This window comes from Myotis myotis, unplaced genomic scaffold (assembly GCF_014108235.1).
Source record: "Myotis myotis isolate mMyoMyo1 unplaced genomic scaffold, mMyoMyo1.p scaffold_m19_p_10, whole genome shotgun sequence".
Lineage (NCBI taxonomy): Eukaryota > Metazoa > Chordata > Mammalia > Chiroptera > Vespertilionidae > Myotis > Myotis myotis.
This window is the reverse complement of record NW_023416314.1, coordinates 36,259,433-36,282,476: the sequence shown is the minus strand read 5'-3', so window position 1 is coordinate 36,282,476 and position 23,044 is coordinate 36,259,433. Positions and strand designations below refer to the sequence as shown.

The window sequence follows — 23,044 nt, the reverse complement described above, 5'->3', positions numbered from 1 at the left end:
CTTCGCTCCTCCCACTTAGAGCTCCACACAGCCTCGTGTGACAGGGGGAATGAAAACAAGGGAAGCCGGGCCGGTAGGCGGGCTGGAAGCTGAGGAGGCGGGACTTTCTGGGAACCGTAACCAATAGGCTTGAGGGGGCGGGGCTTCTGGTGGTGACGGGCGAAAGGCTCCTTCGGGGCGGGGCGGGGCGGGGCGGGGCTTGTGGAGGGAACACCTAGATCCGAGGGCCCGAAGTCAGTGAGGCGGGAGGAACTGCACGGAGCGGTTGGTGGTCGCAGCTCCCTGAAGAGCGGGCTTTGGGTGAGTGTGGCGGGGACTCCGAGAACTGGAAGAGGGCCACGAGATGGTGAGGGGAGTTCAGGAGAGTGAATGAGAGGAAAAAAAGAGAATAGGGGAGGAAGAAGCACGATTGTGGGAGAACGTGGGAAAGGGGTACGGTAGAGGGGTGCCCTTAACTAGGGTTGCGGTGGGACCTGTGTAAGGAGAAGTCTGCGGGAGTTTGCTGAGGGGGGTTGCTCTCCGCTGCGGTACAAGATTCGCGGCTTCGCTTTCGGAAAAACAGTGTCTGAGGGCCCGAGGAGACGAGGGCCTACGAAACAGGGCTCGGCGGACATCACCAGTCTGAAAAGTTGGGGTCCTGCCAGGAGATCAGGGTCTGAAAGGACCTACCTCTGCAGGAGGACCAAGGGGTGAGAGGACTGGGCTGTGCTGTGCTCGCCTGGGTGTGAAGAGGGGCTCTGAGGAGACTCTAGGGTCTGGCAGTGGTTCTCAACCTTCTGGCCCTTTAAATACAGTTCCTCATGTTGTGACCCAACCATAACATTATTTTCGTTGCTACTTCATAACTGTAATGTTGCTACTGTTATGAATCGTAATGTAAATATCTGATATGCAGGATGGTCTTAGGCGACCCCTGTGAAAGGGTCGTTCGACCGCCAAAGGGGTCGCGACCCACAGGTTGAGAACCGCTGGAGGGGACTGGTCCGTGGGGTGGGAGCAAAGGGTGGGCTAGGACTCCGTCGCTGAGCGGGCGGGCGTGGTAGGAGATTTGGTGGAAGAGCCAAAAGTTTGATAGAGGACAGGGTTCCACCTCGTTGGGGGCAGCAGTGAGCATTCTCCCACAAAGAATCTCAGAAAACCGTCAGTAATGCAAAATGGAATGTACAGCCTGAGATGCCCTGTGCATTGTGGTTTAGGAGCCTGAGCTTTGGATTCGGCCAGACTCGAATCCTAACAGAACCACTTGATACCATTGGGGACGATTCTTAATTTCTCTGAACCTCTGTAAAGTGGGGGTGATAACAGTGCCTACACCGTAGGGTCTACATAATTCACAGTAAATTGATTGGCACGATGCGCTGGCACATTGTAAGTACTTTTTTTAAAAAAAAGGAGTTCCTAAAATTTAGATTGAATCCAGCTATAATTTATACAGTTTACTACTTTGAGCCAAAATTTTCAATGTGCATTTAAAACTTACATAGTACCTACTTCCTAAAAAGAATTTGAAGCAAGATACAATATAACCATTAAAACAGGACAATTAATGATTAAGGATGATAAAGAAATTTATAGGCAGATAATTATGTTGAGAACAGAAAAATGCTTACCACAATTAAACGTTGCATTTTGTTCTGCATTTCTAGGTTTAAAAAAAGGGAAAACCGTAATGGTCGACATCATCCTCATTATCTAAAGAAAGAAAAAAAATTACTCATTTATCAAAAGAGAAAAAATTATAAGAGGAATTTATTACCTAGAATACTTATTTCTAATATTCAAACCCTTTCTAAAGGGAAAAAAATGTTCTTTTGAAACATATCAAATACTTTTGAAAATTCCAGTTTAAGAAATACTGATGTACATGGTTTCCTTTAGTTCTTTGAATATATTTATAATAGCTTCTTTGAAGTCTTTGCTAAATCAAACATTTGGGAACACGTTTCTTTTTTTAAAAAATATGTTTTTATTTTATTTCAGAAAGAGGAAGGGAGAGGGAGAGAGAGAGAGAAACATCAGTGATGAGAGAGAATCATCAATGGGCTGCCTCCTGCACAGTGGATCGATATCAAAACCCCAGCATGTGCCCTGACTGGGAATCGAACCAGAAACCTTTTGGTGCACGGGACGACGCCCAACCAATTGAGCCATACCGGGCGGAGCCACTGCATTTAAATAAATAAATAAACAAACAAACAAACAAGCAAATATATATATATATATATAATTATTGTTGACAGTATAACAGATGTCCTCTATCTCCCCTTTCCCCCCATGCTCACAGCCTTTTGTCCACTCTGGATATGTGGAGAGTTTATTCCCCTATGGCTGTGTCACCTCTGGGAAATTCCAATTAAATCCTTCCCTACTCTCCCAATCCATTGTTTGCCCCAAATATCAAGGAACCAGAGCCACCTGTTATCCATATTCACCTCCACTAAGATCGCTAGTTTAAATCATGGTGCTTAAAATCAAGTGAGCCTCCTCTGACTATAGCAGCAAATTTGTTGTTTTTCATGCTCTGCTCCAACCACATTGAACCTCTGTGCCAACAGAATCAATGTGGGGGCATGGGCGTGGTCCCAGGCAAGAACAACGAAATGCCTTAACTGTTCTTTACCTGAAATTCAGTGTTTGTCATAAGTAAACACTTCTCAGTTTATATATATGCATTTACTAGAGTACCAGGTGGTTATTTTTTATAGTTTTGTCCAGCTTTATATTTGCTTTTGGGGAAAGGATTGTCAATCTCCTTACTCCATCATGCTGAAGTAAATCTCCATCTTTTCATTTTATCTCCAAAAAAATACCCTGAGCATTCCTTCCTCAGTCTAAGAAGTAATTTTACTATCTAGTTTCCAAGGCTGGATGTTTCAGGATCCCGAGAATAACAATGTACTTATTAGACCTCTAAAGAAAATGTGACAACCACATAAATGAGAAAAATGCTTCCTAACTCATAGTGGGTTAGGGCTAGCTATATTTTGTATATATAATAAGGAAATTATTTGTCTTAAAAATCCAAATACTGGCATTGTTCAGAAAAATTTAAGTTTCTAATTATTATAAAGTTGGACTGCTGAAACTTGTTCACTGAAACATTTTGACTTGTATTATTAATGCTTTATGTCCCAACATTTATATTTTTAAAAATTCACACACAAATGAAAATGGAAAAACTGCCCATACCTTATTTCTGTCCCCTATTTTTCCACTTGCAATCATATACTTAGGTATCTTTTGACCCCATGGGGGGGGGGGGCGGGGGGGAAAAGCTAACATTCAGAACAACCAATAATAGGAAGAAGAGAAAAAAAAATTTTTAAAGAATGAAATGTTGCCAGGCTGGTGTGGCTCAACGGTTGAGCATTGACCCAGAAACCAAGAGGTCACTGGTTCAATTCCTGGTCCTGCCCGATTGTGGGCTTGATCCCCCAGTAGGGGGTGTGCAGGAGGCAGCTGATTGATGATGCTTCTCACTTATTCAAGTTTCTATCTCTTTATCCCTCTCCCTTCCTCTCTAAAAATATCAATGAAAACGTATTTTTTAAAAAGGGATAAAATGTTCCCCCATCATCGTGGATTCTTAAGCATGTTCTCCATGTATGCAACGTGCTAGCTGGATGTCTTTTGGCATAATTGTTACATGTTTGGACTAGATCGCACATAGGTTGTTGTCTTCAAAGAGGCTAACCACATAGGCCTCACTTGCCTCCTGCAAAGCACCAATAGCTGCATTCTGGAAACGCTGACCTGTTTTGAAGTCCTGAGCAATTTCTCGCAGCAGATGCTGGAAGGGAAGTTTGAGAATCAGAAGTTCAGTGGACTTCTGATAATTTCATGGAGTGCCACGGTACCAGGCATATAACGGTGAGGTTTCTTCACCCCTTCAGTAGAGGGCGCACTCTTTGTGAGCAACTTTGGTAGCCAAGTGCTTGACCACTCATCAATTTGTGAGCAGTCTGCTTTGTAGGAGCCATGGTGTAGAGCAGCGATTTTCAACCTTTTTCATCTCATGGCACACATAAACTAATTACTAGAGGTCTGCGGCACACTAAAAATATTATAATTTTTGGCGATGTGACAAAAAATATAAGTATAATGTTGGTTTAGTCACACCGGACGACTATTGTTGTGTTGGTTATTGTCATTTTTTTATTTGACAATCTAAGGGAAAAGAAGTCAGTGCCCCTAACTAAATAGTCAGGTATTGCATGTTTAAAAACTTCTTGTGACATACCAGTGTGCTGCGGCACACCAGTTGAAAATCGCTGGTATAGAGACCTCCTTACCTACCTCCCTTCTCCTTCTGCTAGAGCTCTATGAGCTAGAGGCAGTGTTAGCATTAGAGAGTGATAGTATTACTAGTATACTTAAATATATATTTTTATATAGTATACCTCCTGTATTTTGGAACGATTTCAACCTTCCTTTATAACTGATTTGGTACTTTCTTTTAAATTTCAGATTTCAGTTAATTTCCTTATGTCTTCCCCTGAAATTGCTTCCCTTTCATGGGGGCAAATGAAAGTACAAGGCTCTACTAAAATCTATAAGGACTGCAAAGTGTGGCCAGGGGGAAGTCGGGATTGGGATTGGAGAGAAACAGGAACTGAGGTAAGCTACTAGTATTTGGCTGACACTGCATAAGGCTAACACAGTGATTTCCACCGTCCTAAGCTACAATGACCAATTGAAGAGTAGCTCTCTCTCTTTCTCTATTCTCTCTCTCTCTCTCCTTGAGATATAATCAAAGTATGCAATTCAATGGAGTTTTTATTGTCATAAACTTATGCAGTAGTTAACCCCTACTAATTCTATCACCCCAAAAGGAACCCCCATAACCATTTGCAGTCACTGCCTATTCTTCCCCTCCCCCAACTCCTGGCAATTACTAACCTACTTTCTGTTGCTGTAGATGTGTCTATATTCATTCCAGATAAGCAGAATTATTCAATTCTCTTAGGACTGGAAATGCTGGGTCATATGGTAACTCTATGTTCAACCTTTTGAGGAACTGCCAGCCTGTTTTCCAAAGCAGCTGCACCACTTTACATTTTAGATTTCAGGAATATATGATGTTTTCAATTTTTCTAAATCTCTCTACACCAGCACTTACTATTGTTTGCTTTTTATTTTTTTATGCCCCTTCTAATGGGTGTGAAATGTTCTCTCTCTGTGGTTTGGATTTGCATTTCCCTTGTATTGCACTACCTCTGATATTCTCAGTGTGCAATGCCTAAGGTAGAATCTGTGTTCCATGAGTGGAGTCGGATGAAACAAGGGAGCCCTTACCTCTCAGGCACACTCACTTGGGACTCAGCCCCACAATAGACAGCTGGGGGCAGGACGTGAAACAATGGAGTCCTAGTCCTTCCTGGAAAAAACCTTTCCAGCTGGAAGATTAGAGGAGAAATATTCTTAGCTGCAGCAGTGGAGTGGAGTCCCTACCTCATTGATTTGGGAGTGGGGAGGCAGGCAGCAGTCCTTCTTTAAATACCATGATTTCTTACCTTTCCTATCAAATATTTATAGAAATCCTTTAATAGATGTTTCTTCGTTTGCTGTTTGCTCTCAGGATAATTTCCGAAGGCTTTGAAAGATTTTTGTTTCTGTTTTTGTTTTTTTGTTATTGTTGTTTGAATGATTTTTTTCTGAGTTGTTCCATGGGCAACTTAAACTCAACATATCCAAATGGACTTCATTTCCCTGTTCCTACCTTTCCACACAGGTATCTAGGTACTCTCTTGTGTTCCCTATCTCCATTAATGGTACTACTATCCACACAGTCAGTCAATTAAAAGGGAAACTGCAGAGACAATTTTTATTTCTCCATTTTTCTTCCCCACCACAGCTAACAAAGTACATTTGTTGATTCCACCTCAGCAAAGTCTCTCAAATTTACTTCCTCCTGCTGCCTCAGTTTTCTCTCCTGGACTATGGCATTGATCTCCCTAGCTGGTCATCCTGCCTCTTAGTCTGCCTTTTTCATGTCTCTCTTCTGTTATAATTTCTAAAAGATGAAGTTGCTGCCAGCACCTGTTTGGCTCAGTGGATAGAGCGTCGGCCTGCGGACTGAGGGGTCCCAGGTTCGATTCCGGCTAAGGGCATGTACCTGGGTTGCGGGCACATCCCCGGTAGGACATGTGCAGGAGGCAGCTGATCGATGTTTCTCTCTCATTGATGTTTCTAGCTCTCTACCCCTCTCCCTTCCTCTCTGTAAAAAAAAAAAATTAATAAAATGTATTTTTTTTAAAAAAAAGATGAAGTTGCTCATGTCTCTGCTCTGCTTAGAAAACTTCAACGGCTTTTCATAGACTTCAAAATTAAATAGGACAGTGTTCACTGCCATTTTTTTATGATACAGTTCCAAATTAGCCTTTTATTCCATCTCCTATATTTAATAACATGCATCTGAAGACCTAGCTATCCCACACCAAATACTTATTGCCTTCCAAACCTACCATTATCCTTCATTTTGTATCCTTTGTGCCTTTGCTAAAACCATTTCCCTTTCTTGGAATGACACACTCCCTTTTGAAATCTTAAAATCCTTCGATTCCTAGCATTCATATTATCTCCTCTAAGAAGCACTTTCTCATAACCCTGGTGAGAATGAGCAGCTTACTCCCTCCTCAGTATTTCTGTAATACTTGCTGCCTCTATTACAGCACTTAGCACAGATTGCCTGATTATGATGAGTGTATTTATGTGTTTCCTCACCAAGTCCCCAAGTTGCTAGTGTTCCTCACTAAGTGGAGAGCTTCCTAAGGGTAAGAACTATGCACTTAGCCCAGAGCCTATAAAATAGGAGCTCGATACATTTTTGCTGTTGAATTTTTCATTATAAATGTCATTAAACCAATTTTTAAAAAATCTTTTGTGACATTCCTTCTGAGGTAGGTTAATGTTGTATTTCTTTTCTTATTAGTTTAAAAGGGGAAGGGGTAGGTTTTATAGTGATTAAACCATGGAAATACCAAGAAAATGTATTGTCTTCAACCAGTGTCCTTGCAATGGTGATTACTATTACCTCCCAATTCTCTATCCATCATTTTTAAGCAGCTACTATACAACTGCTCAAATATAGCTTTTCTAGAGTCACACAAATAATATATTTTGGAATTAAGTTTTGAACTTAAACTCTAAAGCCCATACTTTTTAAGTGTAAAATTAAAAGAAAGCCAAACCAATTAGCACCCACTCCAGGAGAACTTTAAAGGACCTATGGAAACTTCATCCCAACTTTTAATTTTGAAAAATGTTAATCCTAAGACACAACTGTATGAATAATACAGTAAATACCCATATACCCTTTATTTAAGTCCTCAAGTTGTTAGCATTTTACCATATTTGTTTTTTCTCTCTAAACACATACACACACACACACACACTCACACACATTCACACCCTTCTCCCCCAATCATTTGAGAGTAAAGGGCAGATATCATATTTCAGCATTTCTCCCCTAAGGACATGACCATTCTCCTACATAGCTACAATACCATTATCATAAATAAGGATGTTATCATTGACACAATATTATCTAATACACAGTCTATCTTCAAATTTCCTCAAAGTTCCAAAAATATCCTTTATAGCTGTTGGTTTTGTGGTTTTATTTTTACACGTAATGCAGGTGCAGGCATAAAGTGACACACAATTCCCACAGAGTTGTACAGCCGACCAGACTAGAGGTTCTTGTGCTCGGACAGTGCTACCTACAGAGAGACAGATGAGTTGGTACTAACCCTCTCTGCTCTTGTGCTGGTTTGCTTTTTCTCTTGTGTGTGTGTGTGTGTGTGTGTGTGTGTGTGTGTGTGAGAGAGAGAGAGAGAGAGAGAGAGAGAGAGAGTGTTTTAATATATTTTATAGATTTTTTACAGAGAAGAAGAGATAGGGATAGAGAGCTAGAAACATTGATCAGCTGCCTCCTGCACACCTCCTCCTAGGGATGTGCCCACAACCAAGATACATGCCCCTGACCGGAATCGAACCCGGGACTGAAAAGTCCGCAGGCTGACACTCTACCCACTGAGCCAAACTGGTCAGGGCTTGCTTGCCGGGAGCCGGTCCATGCTTGCTGTTTCAAGGGACCCGGCATATATGGCATACTGTTCTTAATATGTTTGCTCACCTTCTTGGCACTATGTGTTTTAACCATAAAACCTCTTAACTAAGTGCCAGGTGGGTAATTAATCACTTTAACTAAGAACAATCATGCTTAAGCTACATAATCTTTACTCCCTGGAATGGAGATAAGAAACGCCCTAACCTTTGAAATAGAGATTGATAGGATTGGAATCAACTGGTATAAATACAGATGTAAGAAGACAGAACCGAGAGAGACAGAACCTAGGCACAGAACCTACACAGAACGTTCTCTAGAGACAGAAGAACTTCGCTGGAGAGAACATGGCAAAAGTTCCTGGACAGAAACTGGCCTCAGAACATGGCAAAAGTTCCTGGACTGACCCTGACTACAGAAATTGGCAAGAGAACCTGACTAGAACCTGGTGACTGAACCTGGCTGGAGAACCTGGACAGAACCTGGCTGGAGAATCTAGCGAGGGAACTTGGCTACAGAACCTGGCTGGAGAACCTGGCTGGCGAACCTAGCAAGACAACATGGACACAGAACCTGGCTGGAGATCCTAACCAGAACCTCTCTGGAGATCCAGACCAGAACTTGGCTGGAGATCCTGGCTGGAGATCCTGGCTAGGCTGCTAAACAACTGAACGCTGTCTCCGTGTCATTCCTTCCTCGCCGACTCCGTCCACACCTTTGGGGACCCCTGGACCTGCTGGGGTTGGACCCCGGCATCTGGCGCCCGAACAGGGACCCCTAGGTAAGCGCCCCGCACTCGGGACGGATAGGACTCCACCATAGGAAGAGGGTGGATAGTCTTTGTCGACTCCGTCCACACCTTTGGGAACCCCTGGAACAGGATTCCCCTAGGTAAGCCCTCCCCATTGAGAACCCCACACTCGGGACAGATAGGACTCCACCAGGGTACTGCAGACCCCCCTATAGAGGATAAGTAGGGTAAGAAGGTGGATAGTACAGAACTTAGATTGAGAAGATGTGCCATACTGAGTCCAAAGAAAGAAGACTCTGTATTGATCTTTAGATTAAGAAGATGTGCCATACTGAGTCTAAAGAAATAAGACTCTGTATTGATCTTTTAACACATATGCTTGCTAGCAGAGGAATTAAGGTTACTCCCAGTCAGACAGAACGTTTTATACAAGAAGTATGTCCATGCTTTTCTGAGGAAGGAAAGGTAAATGTAAAGGCATGGGAGGAGGTAGGCCCAAGGAGCCTTATCCTTAACCCCACTGCAGCCTTTCCACCCCGGGAAAGTGCAGGATTGGCAAGCTCTCCCTGGGGTGATAGATCAGGACTCAGGTAATAGCGGAAAGCGCCAATCCTACTTTTAAAATGGATACAAGAGAGCATTTCGGGGTTTTCTTTTTAATGCCCGCTTTTAAAAAATAAAAAAGGGGGAATTTGCCGGGAGCCGGTCCATGCTTGCTGTTTCAAGGGACCCGGCATATATGGCATACTGTTCTTAATATGTTTGCTCACCTTCTTGGCACTATGTGTCTGAGAAAGGTTGTTTCCCCAGGTAGGGATTTTCCCCTGAAGTTAGGGAGGGAATAAAACCTCTTAACTAAGTGCCAGGTGGGTAATTAATCACTTTAACTACGAACAATCATGCTTAAGCTACATAATCTTTACTCCCTGGAATGGAGATAAGAAACGCCCTAACCTTTGAAATAGAGATTGATAGGATTGGAATCAACTGGTATAAATACAGATGTAAGAAGACAGAACCGAGAGAGACAGAACCTAGGCACAGAACCTACACAGAACGTTCTCTAGAGACAGAAGAACTTCGCTGGAGAGAACATGGCAAAAGTTCCTGGACAGAAACTGGCCTCAGAACATGGCAAAAGTTCCTGGACTGACCCTGACTACAGAAATTGGCAAGAGAACCTGACTAGAACCTGGTGACTGAACCTGGCTGGAGAACCTGGACAGAACCTGGCTGGAGAACCTAGCAAGGGAACTTGGCTACAGAACCTGGCTGGAGAACCTGGAGAACCTGGCTGGAGAACCTAGCAAGACAACATGGACACAGAACCTGGCTGGAGATCCTAACCAGAACCTCTCTGGAGATCCAGACCAGAACTTGGCTGGAGATCCTGGCTAGGCTGCTGAACAACTGAACGCTGTCTCCGTGTCATTCCTTCCTCGCCGACTCCGTCCACACCTTTGGGGACCCCTGGACCTGCTGGGGTTGGACCCCGGCACTTGCTCTTGTTTTTATTCACCTTTCAACCTAGTTGATGTGGGCAGCCTATATTGAACTCTTCTGTGTTAAACCTCTCACTCTTTTTTCTTAATTTTGAAAAATATTGAACATATTTAACAAATTTTAAAAAAATAGGAAAGACACTTGTATACCATCAACCTATATTCACCAATTGTTAACATTCTGCTACATTTGCTTGTTTGTCTCTCTGTGGTACTTTCTCAATAATGACTTCTGTTGAATCATTTGAAAGTAAGTTGCATACATCGTGAAACTTGAACCCTAAATACTTTAGCATGTGTGTACTAAAACAAAGGTGTTCTGCTACACATAATCACAATATTACACTCAACATTGATATAACACTAAACAATGTAAGAAACTCAACATTGAAATATTATTAAATAACATCTACTCCTTGTCAAATTACAATTATTCCAATAAAATAAATGTCTTTTATAGCTGGCTTACTTTTCTAATCCAAGATATATTCATTTTGTTATGTTTCTTTAGTCTCTTCATTTAAAACCAGTTCGCCACATTTATTTCCTCTTTTATGGCACAGGTGGTTTTGAAGTGTCTGGAACAGTTGTTTTGTAGACTAGTTCACAATTTAGATTTATCTGATTTTTTTTCTATCACAATTAGATTCAAATTAATCTTTTTGGCAAGAATGTTCTTGTCATTGCCAAGACAGTCAATTATGTCTTCAGTGCATTATATCTGGAGGCACATAAAATCAGTTTGCTCAGTACCTGGTGAGGTTGTTTGATCACTTGGTTAAGTTGGTACCTACCAGATTTCTCTATTGTAAAGATACATTTTCCCATTTGTAATCAGTACATAATCTGTAGAGTAATATTTTGAAACTTTGTGATTATCTTATCCCCTAGCAATCTTTCATCTAATGATTTTAGCATCAACTATTGATCCTTGCCTGAATTTATTATTACATTAGTGATTGCAAAATGGTGATTTTTTTTAAAGGTTGGGGGTTTTTTGTTTTGTTTTGTTTTTTAAATATATATATTTTTTATTTCAGAGATAAAGGGAGAGGGAGAGAAAGATAAAAACATCAATGATGAGAGAGAATCATTGATCAACTGCCTCCTGCATGCCTCTGACTGGGGATCCAGCCCCCAACCCGGGTATGTACCCTTGACTAGAATTGAACCTGGGACCCTTTGGTTCACAGGCTGAGGCCATATCTATTGCGCTAAACTGGCTAGGGCGAAAATGGTGATTCAAAAAAAATATCTTTTTATTGATTTCAGAGAGGAAGAGAGAGGGAGAGATAGAAACATCAATAATGAGAGAGAATCATCAGTTGGCTGCCTCCTGCACACCCCATGCTGGGGATCAAACCCGCAACCCCGGCATGTGCCCTGACCAGGAATCAAACAGTGACCTCCTGGTTCACAGGTTGATGCTCAACCACTGATCCATGCTGGCCAAGCCAAAGTGGTGTTTTTTATAATTCTATCACTTCTACATTCATTAGCTGGATTCTTCTGTGAAGAAGAGGTTTTCTTCTACACTATCACCATTTTTATTGTCACTATGGGCTCATGTTTTCTTTTTTTAAATTTAGTATGTGCTATGTCTGAATGTTTGTGTCTCCCACCAAAATTCATATGTTAAAATCCTAATACTCAAAGATGATGGTATTAGGAGGTGGGACCTTTGGGAGGTGCTAGTCATGAAGGAGGAACCCTCATGAATGAAATTAGTGCATTAGAAAAGAGACTTCAGAAAGATCCCTTCCACCCTGTGAGAGCAGTGAGAGGGGGGTCAGCTATGAACCAGGAAAAGGGCCCTCACCAAACTCAGCTTGCTGGTACCTTGACCTTGGACTTCCAGCCTCTAGAGCAGCGATTCTCAACCTGTGGGTCGCGACCCCTTTGGTGGTCGAAAGACCCTTTCACAGGGGTTGCCTAAGACCATCCTGCATATCAGATATTTACATTACGATTCATAACAGTAGCAACATTACAGTTATGAAGCAACGAAAATAATTTTATGATTGGGTCACAACATGAGGAACTGTATTTAAAGGGCCAGAAGGTTGAGAACCACTGCTCTAGAGCATGAAAAATAAATGTCTGTTGTTTTATAAGCTACACAGTTTGTGGTATTTTGTTGTAGCAGCCCACAGAGAATAAGAACATGTTTTAATCTCTTACCATCTTCTATAATAATAAAAGCATAATATGCTAATTAGACTGGATGTCCTTCAGGATGAAGCCAGGGCTGCGAGGGAAGCCCGGGTCCCGGGTGCCAGAGGGAAGCCGGTGCCGGCAGCTGGGGAAAGGAAGGCCTACTCTTGCACGAATTTCGTGCATTAGGCCTTTAGTAATTAATATATTTTGAGGTTTAAGTTGTCCCAAATTTAACCAGTGTTCTTGTGACATGTTCCCATCAGTTTTTTTTTTTTACCACTGCGTTGCTTTCTGGCATAATAGATATCTTTTTCCTGGGTTCAGCCATTTCTTCAGGGATCCCTGGTTCCTTTTAGTGAGAAATGATATCTAGAAACCCAAGAGCTGGGTATTAGCTGGGCTCATTACTACTGAGATGTCACCACATCTAAGCCCATTCAGTATACAGAGCCAGAAAATGTGTGCTGTGTGTGTGTGTGTGTGTAATGAGTTCATAATTATACTTCTAGCTCAACCCAACAGCCCCAGATGTTTTCCTCTGTGTTGTTCCACCATCTTCTTGAGCATTTGAATGGTGGAACAAGTTGTAGCCAGGGCCAGAAGTCTAACTTAATGGAAGAAGAAAGAGAAGAAAAGCACTTGCTCAATGTTTCAAGGCTCAAACCTAGACATGGCATCATTTCTTCTGCTCATATGCCATTGAATTCTTATTGGTGATAGCATAGTCACATATTCCACACCTAGCTGCACGGGAGCACAGAAAATGAAAGCTAGCTGGGCAGTAGAAAGGGGGCAGATTGGATTTTGAAAGAACTAGCAGTCTGCCACTATGAGATGTGAGGGTAAGTCTGCTAATGGACTTTTGGAAATGATTTCCACTCTTCTAAACTAATAAAGAAACACATTACTAGACCACACATCTGTTTTTAATGTTTTATTGATTGATTGATTGATTGATGAGAGAGAGAGAGAGAGAGAGAAGCATTGATTTGTTGTTCTACTTATTTATATATTCATTGGTTGATTCTTTTGTATATGACCTGACTGGGGATCAAATGCACAACTTTGGTGTATCGTGATAACACTCTAACCACCTGAGCAACCTGGCCAGGCCTGTTTTTAATAATTGGATACTTTTAGTGTGTAAAATCTGTTTTCTTTGTAATCCTATACATTTTCTCTTAAGCTTTTAAAAACTTTGCTGAGAAGGGAGCCATAAGCTCCACCAGATTGATTGCCAGAGTGGCCTATGGCACAAGAACAGATGCCTGTGCAGAGGCAGGAAGATCAGTTTAGAGGCTGTAATTCCCCAAGCGATAAGGAGAATGTGACTTGGGCAGTGTCCACAGGGACAGATTCCAGAGATCCTTTAACCTTCACTCACAGAATCCGCTTTCATCAGCAACACAACCAGATGACAGCTTTGCTTCTAACATTTATGCTCACTTCATTTTGGCAGGAGGAACTGCTTCCTTGAAAGTGTGATTTAGGAATGTTTTCTTTTCAAATTTGATATAGAAGAGGGGGAAATGTCTAAGCCATATAGGATGCCACCTTATTGTTTAGCTGGCATGATGGGTATTAGCTGGACATTTCCCCACAATTAATAGCTTCCCCCCAAGAAAACACAATAAGCTTTTACAACCTTACAACACCCTCTGATGTAAAGCCTCTTTAAAAAGAGGAACAGAGTCAGAGCCTTAGTGGTTTGCCCCCAGGGACTGGAATTAGGAGAGCAGGAGCTGGAGGCAGGTTGAGGACTCCTCAGTAGCAGGCTTCTGCGCTAAGCTGTGAGTAATCGCCTGCCAACGCCTGGATCCACAGGCTGCTGCAGTGAGTGTTCATTGCTCTGCATGTGACACCCTGGGCCTGCAGTATAGCACACACAGCAGCCGAATTTGTCACTTGAGTTCCATTGATTGGCAGCTCTGATGGGCTGCTGCTGTCTCCAGTCTCTGAATCTCCGGATGATTATGGTTTTGAACTCTCTTGACCTTTCACCCCCTTCCCACTTACCATGTTTCCTTATACCAGAATGTGAGCTCTTAGAGTCAGGGCATCATGGTGCTTCTCAAAATATGTGCTGTCCTTTGTTAAATGAAGGAATCATTCAATCATAGAGGTGGATGCATTTACTTAAGGAAGGTGAAGCTTTCCAGTCCAAATTTGTAATTCTGTTAAGTATTTGCTTTGGTCATAGCTTCTGGAAAAAATGTTAGGCTCTCCATATCATCACTGTTTAGTGCACAGTGGTTCTAGGATTGATCAGAGAGCTGTGGGAAAAAGGCATTTAATCCAATCCTCTTACATTATTTAAGAACCGATTATTGTAATCAATAATATTATAATCGGAAACAATATCCCCTTTTTTGTTTTGCCTTTTAAAAATTTATGAACCTAAGTAACTTTAAAGAATAAGAATTCAATCTCTCCTAACTGGGAAAGCTGAAGGCAGAGATACTATTCAGAGACACCCGGGCACTAACTCTGCGGCCTCTCTCAAGGTGAGGGTGTGCCCTTGCTGCTGATCAGTTTGGTTCACTCTATGAAATGCAGGTGTTCTAACTTAGAACACTCTTTGATATTCCCTAAACATAAGCTCATACAGTCTGAGTGTAAATTCCGTAGGAAGGTGCTGAGGAGGTAAGTCAGAATAGGAGAGAGAGAGACTGGCTTTGCTATCAGCTCTGGAGCACTTGCTGACTGAGTGAAGAATGTCAGCACAGGTGCACACCCTCGGAGAATCAAGAGACATGGAGGGAGAAAGCCAGCAAAGACAGGCTGCCTCTGCTCCTGCTTTGGAGCCACCTGCCTTCTGTTAAGTTTGCTTCCTTGCCTAAATAAATCAGGAAGTATGTGGCTGAGGAGCTGTCTTCCTGCTTTATTTTCTATTTTATTTATTTACTTGTTAATTTCCTGTTTCTATTTTATTTATTTACTTGTTAATTTCCTGAATAATTTTAGACTTACAGAAAAGTTACAAGGATAGTACAAAGAATTCTCATTTTTACCCAGGTCCAAATGTTAACAGTTTTTCATATTTTCTTTTATCATCCTCTCCATTGATATATATTATTTTTTGAATGTTGCAGATATTATACTCCTTTACTCCTAAATGCCTGTATGTATTTCAACATTTACTATACAGATCTTATTAATATGTTGCCAATTAACCTAATACAGATGTCACATTTACTTGTCTTATTAATGGACTAATATAGGATTTTTTTCATTATTTAGAGACTATTAGTTTCTGTGGGATCATATAGTTTTTTCTTTACTTTTTAAAATCCTCACTCAAGGATATGTTATTATTGATTTTAGAGAGGGAGAGAAAGAGAGAAACATTGATGTGAGCGAGAAACATTGATTGGTTGCCTCCTGCATATGCCCTGATGCAACTTAGGTACGTCCCCTAAACTGGGAATCGAACCCGTCACCCTTTGGTTCATAGGCTGATGTTCTATCTTATTCTATCATAAGAATCTAGTGTGGGATTCTTATGAAATCCTTCCACAGTCCAAATTTTGGCATCATGTCCAAATGCTTTCTTCTCCCACCTCATCTCTTTCTATTCCTTCCCCTATCAGTTCCACTCCAGTCATACTCAACTATCTATAATTCACTAGGTTTTTCTTTCCTCTGAGCCTTTGTACATGCTATTACCTTAACTTGGAATGCCTTGTCCCCTGATTTCCTTTAACTTGGCTAATTCCTGGTTGTCTGTTAGGTCTCGGCTTAAATGTCACCTCCTCTGGGATGCCTTCCCTGACCACCTGCCCCAACTCCCCTATTAGTACATGCAGACCCCAGGAAAAGCTCCAAGACTGAAAATTTATCTCCATAAGTGGAGAGCAGACAGGGACTGGAGAAAAAGGCTGGCCACTCCAGTCTGGTAATTAATAGTTTATTAAGGGAAACTTACCTACAAGGCATGCAAAATGGATCCATGAGCCGCTTGGCAGGGCCAGAGAATTATATAGGATTTTGGGGAGAGCGGGGGCTGGGGGGTGAGTAGTCACAGGTGTGTGAATGCCACCAGGTATGTGAAATTACATGCTTGACCAGCTCAGGATAACAACCTGTTCCAGGAACCAGCACATAGCAGGAGGCAAGAAAGGGGTGCTGATTTATGTCAGAATGAGGATCAGTTACAATCATACAGTCTTTAAGGGGGTTGCAGAAAGCAGCTCCCATTCCGGCCTTGGTCCAGGTTTCAGGACAGACAGCGGTCCTGTCAGAGTCTCTCTCCCCACCCAGGGCTGATGGCAGTGCTCCTTCACCATGTTGTCACACCAGGAACTCACTTCCTGTCGCACTTGCAAAAAACTACTTTAATTTCTTCTTTGTCTGCTATATTTTGCACCAGACTTAGAGCTCCTTAAGGGCAGCAATTTATCATCTGTTATTCCCAGGGCCCAGAACAAAACATTTCTTCAATGAATGAATGGGTGAATGAATGAATCCCATAAGAATGCCAATTACAAAGAAAGATTAAAAGAGCAGGTAGCTGGCCCTAGCTGGTTTGGTTCAGTGGATAGAGCATCAGCCTATGGACTAAAGGGTTCCGGGTTTGATTTCGGTCAAGGGCACATGCTCAGGTTGTGGGCTAGGTCCCCAGTAGGGGGCGTGCAGGAGGCGGCCAGTCAATGATTCTCTCTCATCATTGATGTTTCGAACTCTCTCTCCTTCTCCCTTCCTCTCTGAAATCAATAACAATAGTTTTTAAAAAAGAAAAAAAAAAGAGCAGGTAACTGGTATACTTTTTCTTTTATCACCCAGCATTCTCCTGGTGTGCAGCCTGCAGATGTGGAGGAAGTTGTCAAGAAGGGTGTGCAGACCCTTGTGATTGGCCGAGGGATGAGTGAGGCCCTGAAGGTAGGTATTTGTGAATATAATGTCCTGAGGACAGCTGCTGATCTTTTGGACCTTTACATAGAGATATGTCCTTGTTAGGAGTTCATCTCTGTATAGCATGCACCCTCATATTGCTGATGAGCTAGTGGATGTCCCAGGATCAAATAATGGCTGTGTACTACTCATCAGGGGTGGACTCTCCTGTCTCTACCTAACCCTGGACTTGTATTGCTTCCAGTATTTCTCAGAAAGTCCTCAATCTTGGTATTTCTCAAGCTCTACAACTATTAACATTTGGTTCTTTCGATTTTTATAGAACTTTATATTTTACTAGAGGCCCGGTGCACAAAAATTTGTGCACTCGGGGGGGTCCCTCAGCCCGGCCTGTGCCCTCTCACAGTCTGGGACCCCTCGGGAGCTAACGACCTGCTGGCTTAGGCCTGCTCCCGGGTGGCAGAGGGCAGGTACAATCCCTAGGTGCAGCCCCTGGTCGGGCACAGAGCAGGGCCGATTGGGGAGTTGGGGCGCCACCCCCTGCCATGCACAGAGCAGGGCGGATAGGGAGGTTGCGATGCCACCCTCAGTCACGCTCAGGGTAGCACCGAGTGGGGGGTTGGGGCACCGCCCCCTGTCACACTCAAGGCAGGGTCGATGGGGAGGTTGCGGCGCCACCACCTGTCACGCAGAGAGCAGGGCCAATCGGGGTTGGGGCACTGTCCCCTGTCACGCACAGAGCAGGGCACATCAGGGGGGTTGGGGCTCCATACCCTGTCACGCACAGAGCAGGGCCCATCAGGGAGTTGGGGAGCTCCCCCCTGTCACGCACAGAGCAGGGCCCATCAGGGGGTTGAGGAGCTCCCCCCTGTCACTCACAGAGTAGGGCCGATGGGGGAGTTGGGGCACTGCCCCCTGTCACACACAGAGCAGGGTGGATCAGGGGGTTCGGGTGCCGCCCTCTATCACCCACGGAGCAGGGCCGATCAGGGGGTTGGGGCGCCGCCACTGTCACACTCAGGGCAGGGCAGATGGGGAGGTTATGACTCTACCCCATCACACACAGAGCAGGGCCCGTGGGGGGCGGGGGGGTTGGGGCTCCACCCCCTGTCACACACAGAGCTGCAGGGCGATCCGGGGGTTTGGGCGCTGCACCCGTCATGCTGATCCCGGTGCCTGGAGGCCTCGCGGCTCCGCTGATCCCGGTGCTGGGAGGCGTATTACCCTTTTACTATGTAGAATAGAGGCCTGGTGCATGGGTGGGGCTGGCTGGTTTGCCCTGAGGGTGTCCTGGATCAGGGTGGGGGTCCCCACTGGGGTGCCTGGCCAGGCTGGCTGAGGGGCTGAGGGATGTTTTCAGGCTGGGACTGAAGCTCCTAACCGCTCCGTTTTTTTGTTTTTTTTTGTTTTTATTCTGGGCCAGCTTTAGCTCTGAGGCCTCAGCTGCTGAAAACAGGTTTCTGGCCTTTGTTTACCGTCTGGTTTTTTTTTTGTTTTTTGGGGTTTTTTTTACCATCTGTATTTGATACAATGTTGCGGTCCGGCTGGCTGAAGCTCCGCTGAGTAAAGCAGGTTTCTGGGGGTTTTTTAGCTTCTTTATTCGCAACATAGTTGCTGAGAGTTGCAGCTGAGAGGCTGGCAAGTCAGGCGGGGAACGTTGGAATTCTCCGTCACTGAAGCAAGCAAGCCTCCCTGTTCACATCAGCTGCCTGGCTGCCGGCCGCCATCTTGGCTGGCAGTTAATTTGCATATCTCGGCCCTACTCTGTGAGTGACAGGGGGATTAGCCAATGGGAAGGGTAGCGGAGTGACACTAATTACCATGTTTCTCTTTTATTAGTGTAGATATGTATGTGTGTGTGTGTGTGTATATATATATAGAGAGAGAGAGAGAGAGAGAGAGAATTTTCAGTTTAACCTCGTTTTTTCCTTGTTAAAATAATTCCTATTTGTAAAGCTACTGTTATTATAAAATTGTTCATATAGAAAACATTCAGGACAAGCCAGAGTTGAGAATATCTAATAATAGCTTCCATTATTGAGAAACTTTTATATAAATTCATTTACAAATATTTATTTAGCACCTTCTATAGGTTAGAAACTATTCTATCTTGTCACACTGGGGACAAGATAAGACAAAACAAGGTTCATGACCCTCATGTGTCATAAAAGAGTATACAATTTCAGATCATAATAAATTCTATGAAGAAAATGTTGACTTCTGAGGGGCTCCTCTCAATGGGGTGGTCAAGAGGCTTTTTTGAGAAGACATTTTAATTGCAGTATGCATACACTAGTTAACCTCATCCTCACACCAACACTGTAATGTGTCATTACCCCATTTTACAGGGGAGGAAATTGGGGTTGAGAGGCTGTAAATAGCTGGCTTAAGATCTCTTGGTTGGTACATGGCAAAGTTAGAATTTAGGCTCAGGTTGGACTGACTAAAACATTTAACATTTACATGGTTTGGGGTCTGCACCATGCCAGACATTTACATACCTTCTCTAAATTAGTTCTCATACCAACCCTGGGAGCTAGGTATTATCATCCCTATTTCCATACAAAGAAACAAAGACTCAGAGAAGTTAATTCACTTACCCAGGGTCACACTGCTAGCAAGGACTTAAATCCAAGGCTAACTCCAAAATCAGTGCTTTTCCCATTTCATCTGAGATTTGTTTTCATCATCTGAGATTTATGCATACATATCATGATACTGCCGTCAACTTCTTAGAAAGCCTTTTTAACTCCCTGGGGCTCATGGCCAAATTTTTTGGACCAGTGACATTCTGGGTGATTGAGGAGTGACACTTGTCCCTGTCTAATTCTGTAGAGTATACTTGCTTCATGGCAGAAAGGAAACCCTGGGGACCTCCCCCCACCACTTACTTATTCATCTTTTTCCTTCCTCCCAGGTCCCCCCATCAACCCTGGAGTACCTTGAGAAACAAGGCATTGATGTACGAGTACTCCAGACAGAGAAGGCCGTAAAGGAGTACAATGCCTTGGCTGCCCAAGGTGTCAGGGTCGGAGGGGTCTTCCATTCCACCTGCTGATGAAGCCTTAAAACAAATCACTGTCCTGGCCAATATGGCTCAGTTGGTTGGAGCATCTGTGCACCAGAAGGTTGTGGGTTCGATCCCCAGTTGGGGTGAGTGTGGGAGGCAACTGATTTATTAATATCTCTCTCTCACATTGATGTTTCTCTCACACTCTCTCTTTCTCTCTTCCTTCTTCTCTAAAATAAAATTTAAAAATAAATAAAATAAATCACTAAGCAATAATGCCTGTGACTACCACTCTTACCCCTCTTTACACCAGCCTCCCCAAGCATTATTTTTAATCTTTTTTTATTGATTTCAGAGAGGGAGGGGAGGGAGTGGGAGAGGGAGAGAGAAACATCAGTGATGAGAGGGAATCATTGATTGGCTGTCTCCTGCATGCTTCACACTGGGGATTGAGCACGAAACCTGAGCATGTGTCCTTGACCGGAATCAAACCCAGGACCCTTCAATCCGTAGACCAATGTTCTATCCACTGAACTGGCCAGGGCTATTTTTATTTTTTATTTTTTTACATATATTTTTACCGATTTCAGAGAGGGAGAGGGAGAGAGAGATAGAAACATCAATGATGAGAGAGAATCATTGATCAGCTGCCTCCTGCACACCCCCTACTGGGGTTTGAGCCACAACCTGGGCACATGCTCTGACCGGGAATCAAACCATTACCTCCTGGTTCACAGATCAATGCTTAATCACTGAGCCAAGCCGGCTGGGCGTCAAGCATTTTTGAACAGCTGCTCATGCCAGGTCCTGAGGTAGGAAGGCTTTGGGATGCATGGTGACTACAGCAAGGTTCCTGTCCTTAGTGGGGGAGGGGGACACTGAAAGTCAGGAGAAGAGATGGACAGTTATCAAAGTTTAAAAAAATGGTATTAGGCCAGTTTGAGAAAATAAAGGCAAAAATAAAGAAAAAAACCTTTTCTTTGAAGGACAAGAAAAACTTCAGTGCATTAAAAATCACATTGCAATTGATGCCTTGGAATGTTTAGCCATCAGGCCAACCAGTATTTATCAAATATCTTTTTTTTTTCATTCATCAAAGGAAATATTTTATTCAAATTCCTAAAACAAATTTGAGGTGTTATGTTGGGTTTGAATTGAAGAAAAAGGCCCAGTTAAAAAATGGTTTTCATTTGACAGAAGCTGAAATAGGTGTATACATTCTAATCAAAGATCTGTCCCATGTGGCACTTTTCAGGTTTTTAAAAGTCTACCAGGCCAAACCCTTCGCCGCTTTTGCTTTGCTTTTCCCCTTTCCTTTTTCTCGTTTTGCCTTCAGCCTTTTTCTTTTTTTTTTTTTTTTTTTTTTTTTTTTTAATATATTTTATTGATTTTTTACAGAGAGGAAGGGAGAGAGATAGAGAGTCAGAAACATCGATGAGAGAGAAACATCCATCAGCTGCCTCCTGCACATCTCCCACTGGGGATGTGCCCGCAACCCAGGTACATGCCCTTGACCGGAATCGAACCTGGGACCCTTGAGTCCGCAGGCCGACGCTCTATCCACTGAGCCAAACCGGTTTCGGCTGCCTTCAGCCTTTTTCTTTGCCTCTGGTTCATCCATATGGGGTACTGTCCATGCTGGTCTAGACGACTCTTTTTGTTTCTCTTAATGCCAATCTCCATTTTCATGTCATCTTTGTCATCTTTGACCACACACTGGGTTTTCTCTTCAGAGTGTTTGGGGAACCACCACAGTTGCTACCTCATGGACATCTTTCATTAAAACATCAGCATCTACTTTAAGAATACGTTTAAGTCTGCTAAGCTCCTTGGGGGCATTCTTTTTTCTCTTTTCAGCGCGCATCTTCCTTTCCCACTTACTCCATAAGCTTTTAGCCATATTTTATCTCAGGTTCACCACTCACCTTTATCAAATATCTTATATGCCAGCACTGCTATAGACTCCTGAGAAGCATCATTAAAAGTCTTGTCTTCATGAAGCTTATATTCTAGAGGGGAAAATAAATAAATGAATAAATGCATAATGTAAGAAGACTCTGTTGAGAAGAAAATAAAGCAGGATAAGAAGATAAGGCATGATTGGGGCTAGTTCAGATATGTGGTCAAGGGAAGTCTCTTTGAGCCACTGGCAGAATCTTGAATTAATACAGAGAGCACTTCAGTAACAGTAAAAGGAGCTGTTCTGATGAAACCACACAACCAAGGGGTTCCTGCCTGTCAGTACTTGAGCCAATTAAGCAGAGACAGGGTTGAATCATATATGAGCATTTATTCCAATAATGCCAGCAGTATGGGAGAGAGGAGCAGGTCACTCACAAAAACCTACTCTGCACCCTTCTGCGCCCCCCTCTCCGCCCCATAAGCCAGCTGCTTATATTGGGTAGAACAAAGATTACATGGGGAAGAAGGCAAAAGGAATAAGAATGATTATAATGGTTACAGGTTACAGGCAATGCGGGAGGGACTCCATTGTTTAGGCAACAAGGTTGCTAATCTTTCCATGATAAAATGGGAATGGGCCAGATTCCAAATCCAAGGTTGACTCCTAGGTCCCTGGGGCGTACAACTCCCAGCCAGGTTAGAATGTGCTTCCTTGAGAATCAGAACTTTAAAGGCGGAGATTTTTAGGGGAGGTGCCAGGAAGACATCTTAATAGAATATTCAGGATTGTGGCCTCCACTGAT

General features: G+C 43.1%; 1 protein-coding gene across 1 annotated transcript; it reads left to right on the top strand.

Annotated features, from left to right (window-relative positions):
• The first annotated feature begins 197 nt into the window (after positions 1-197).
• Positions 198-20,548, top strand: AAMDC (adipogenesis associated Mth938 domain containing). Its single transcript, XM_036324865.1, has 4 exons — positions 198-300; positions 4,468-4,617; positions 17,261-17,356; positions 20,247-20,548. Exons 2-4 carry the CDS (start codon positions 4,486-4,488, stop codon positions 20,385-20,387), a joined length of 369 nt encoding a protein of 122 aa, XP_036180758.1. The 5' UTR covers positions 198-300; positions 4,468-4,485; the 3' UTR covers positions 20,388-20,548.
• The last annotated feature ends 2,496 nt before the right edge of the window (positions 20,549-23,044 follow it).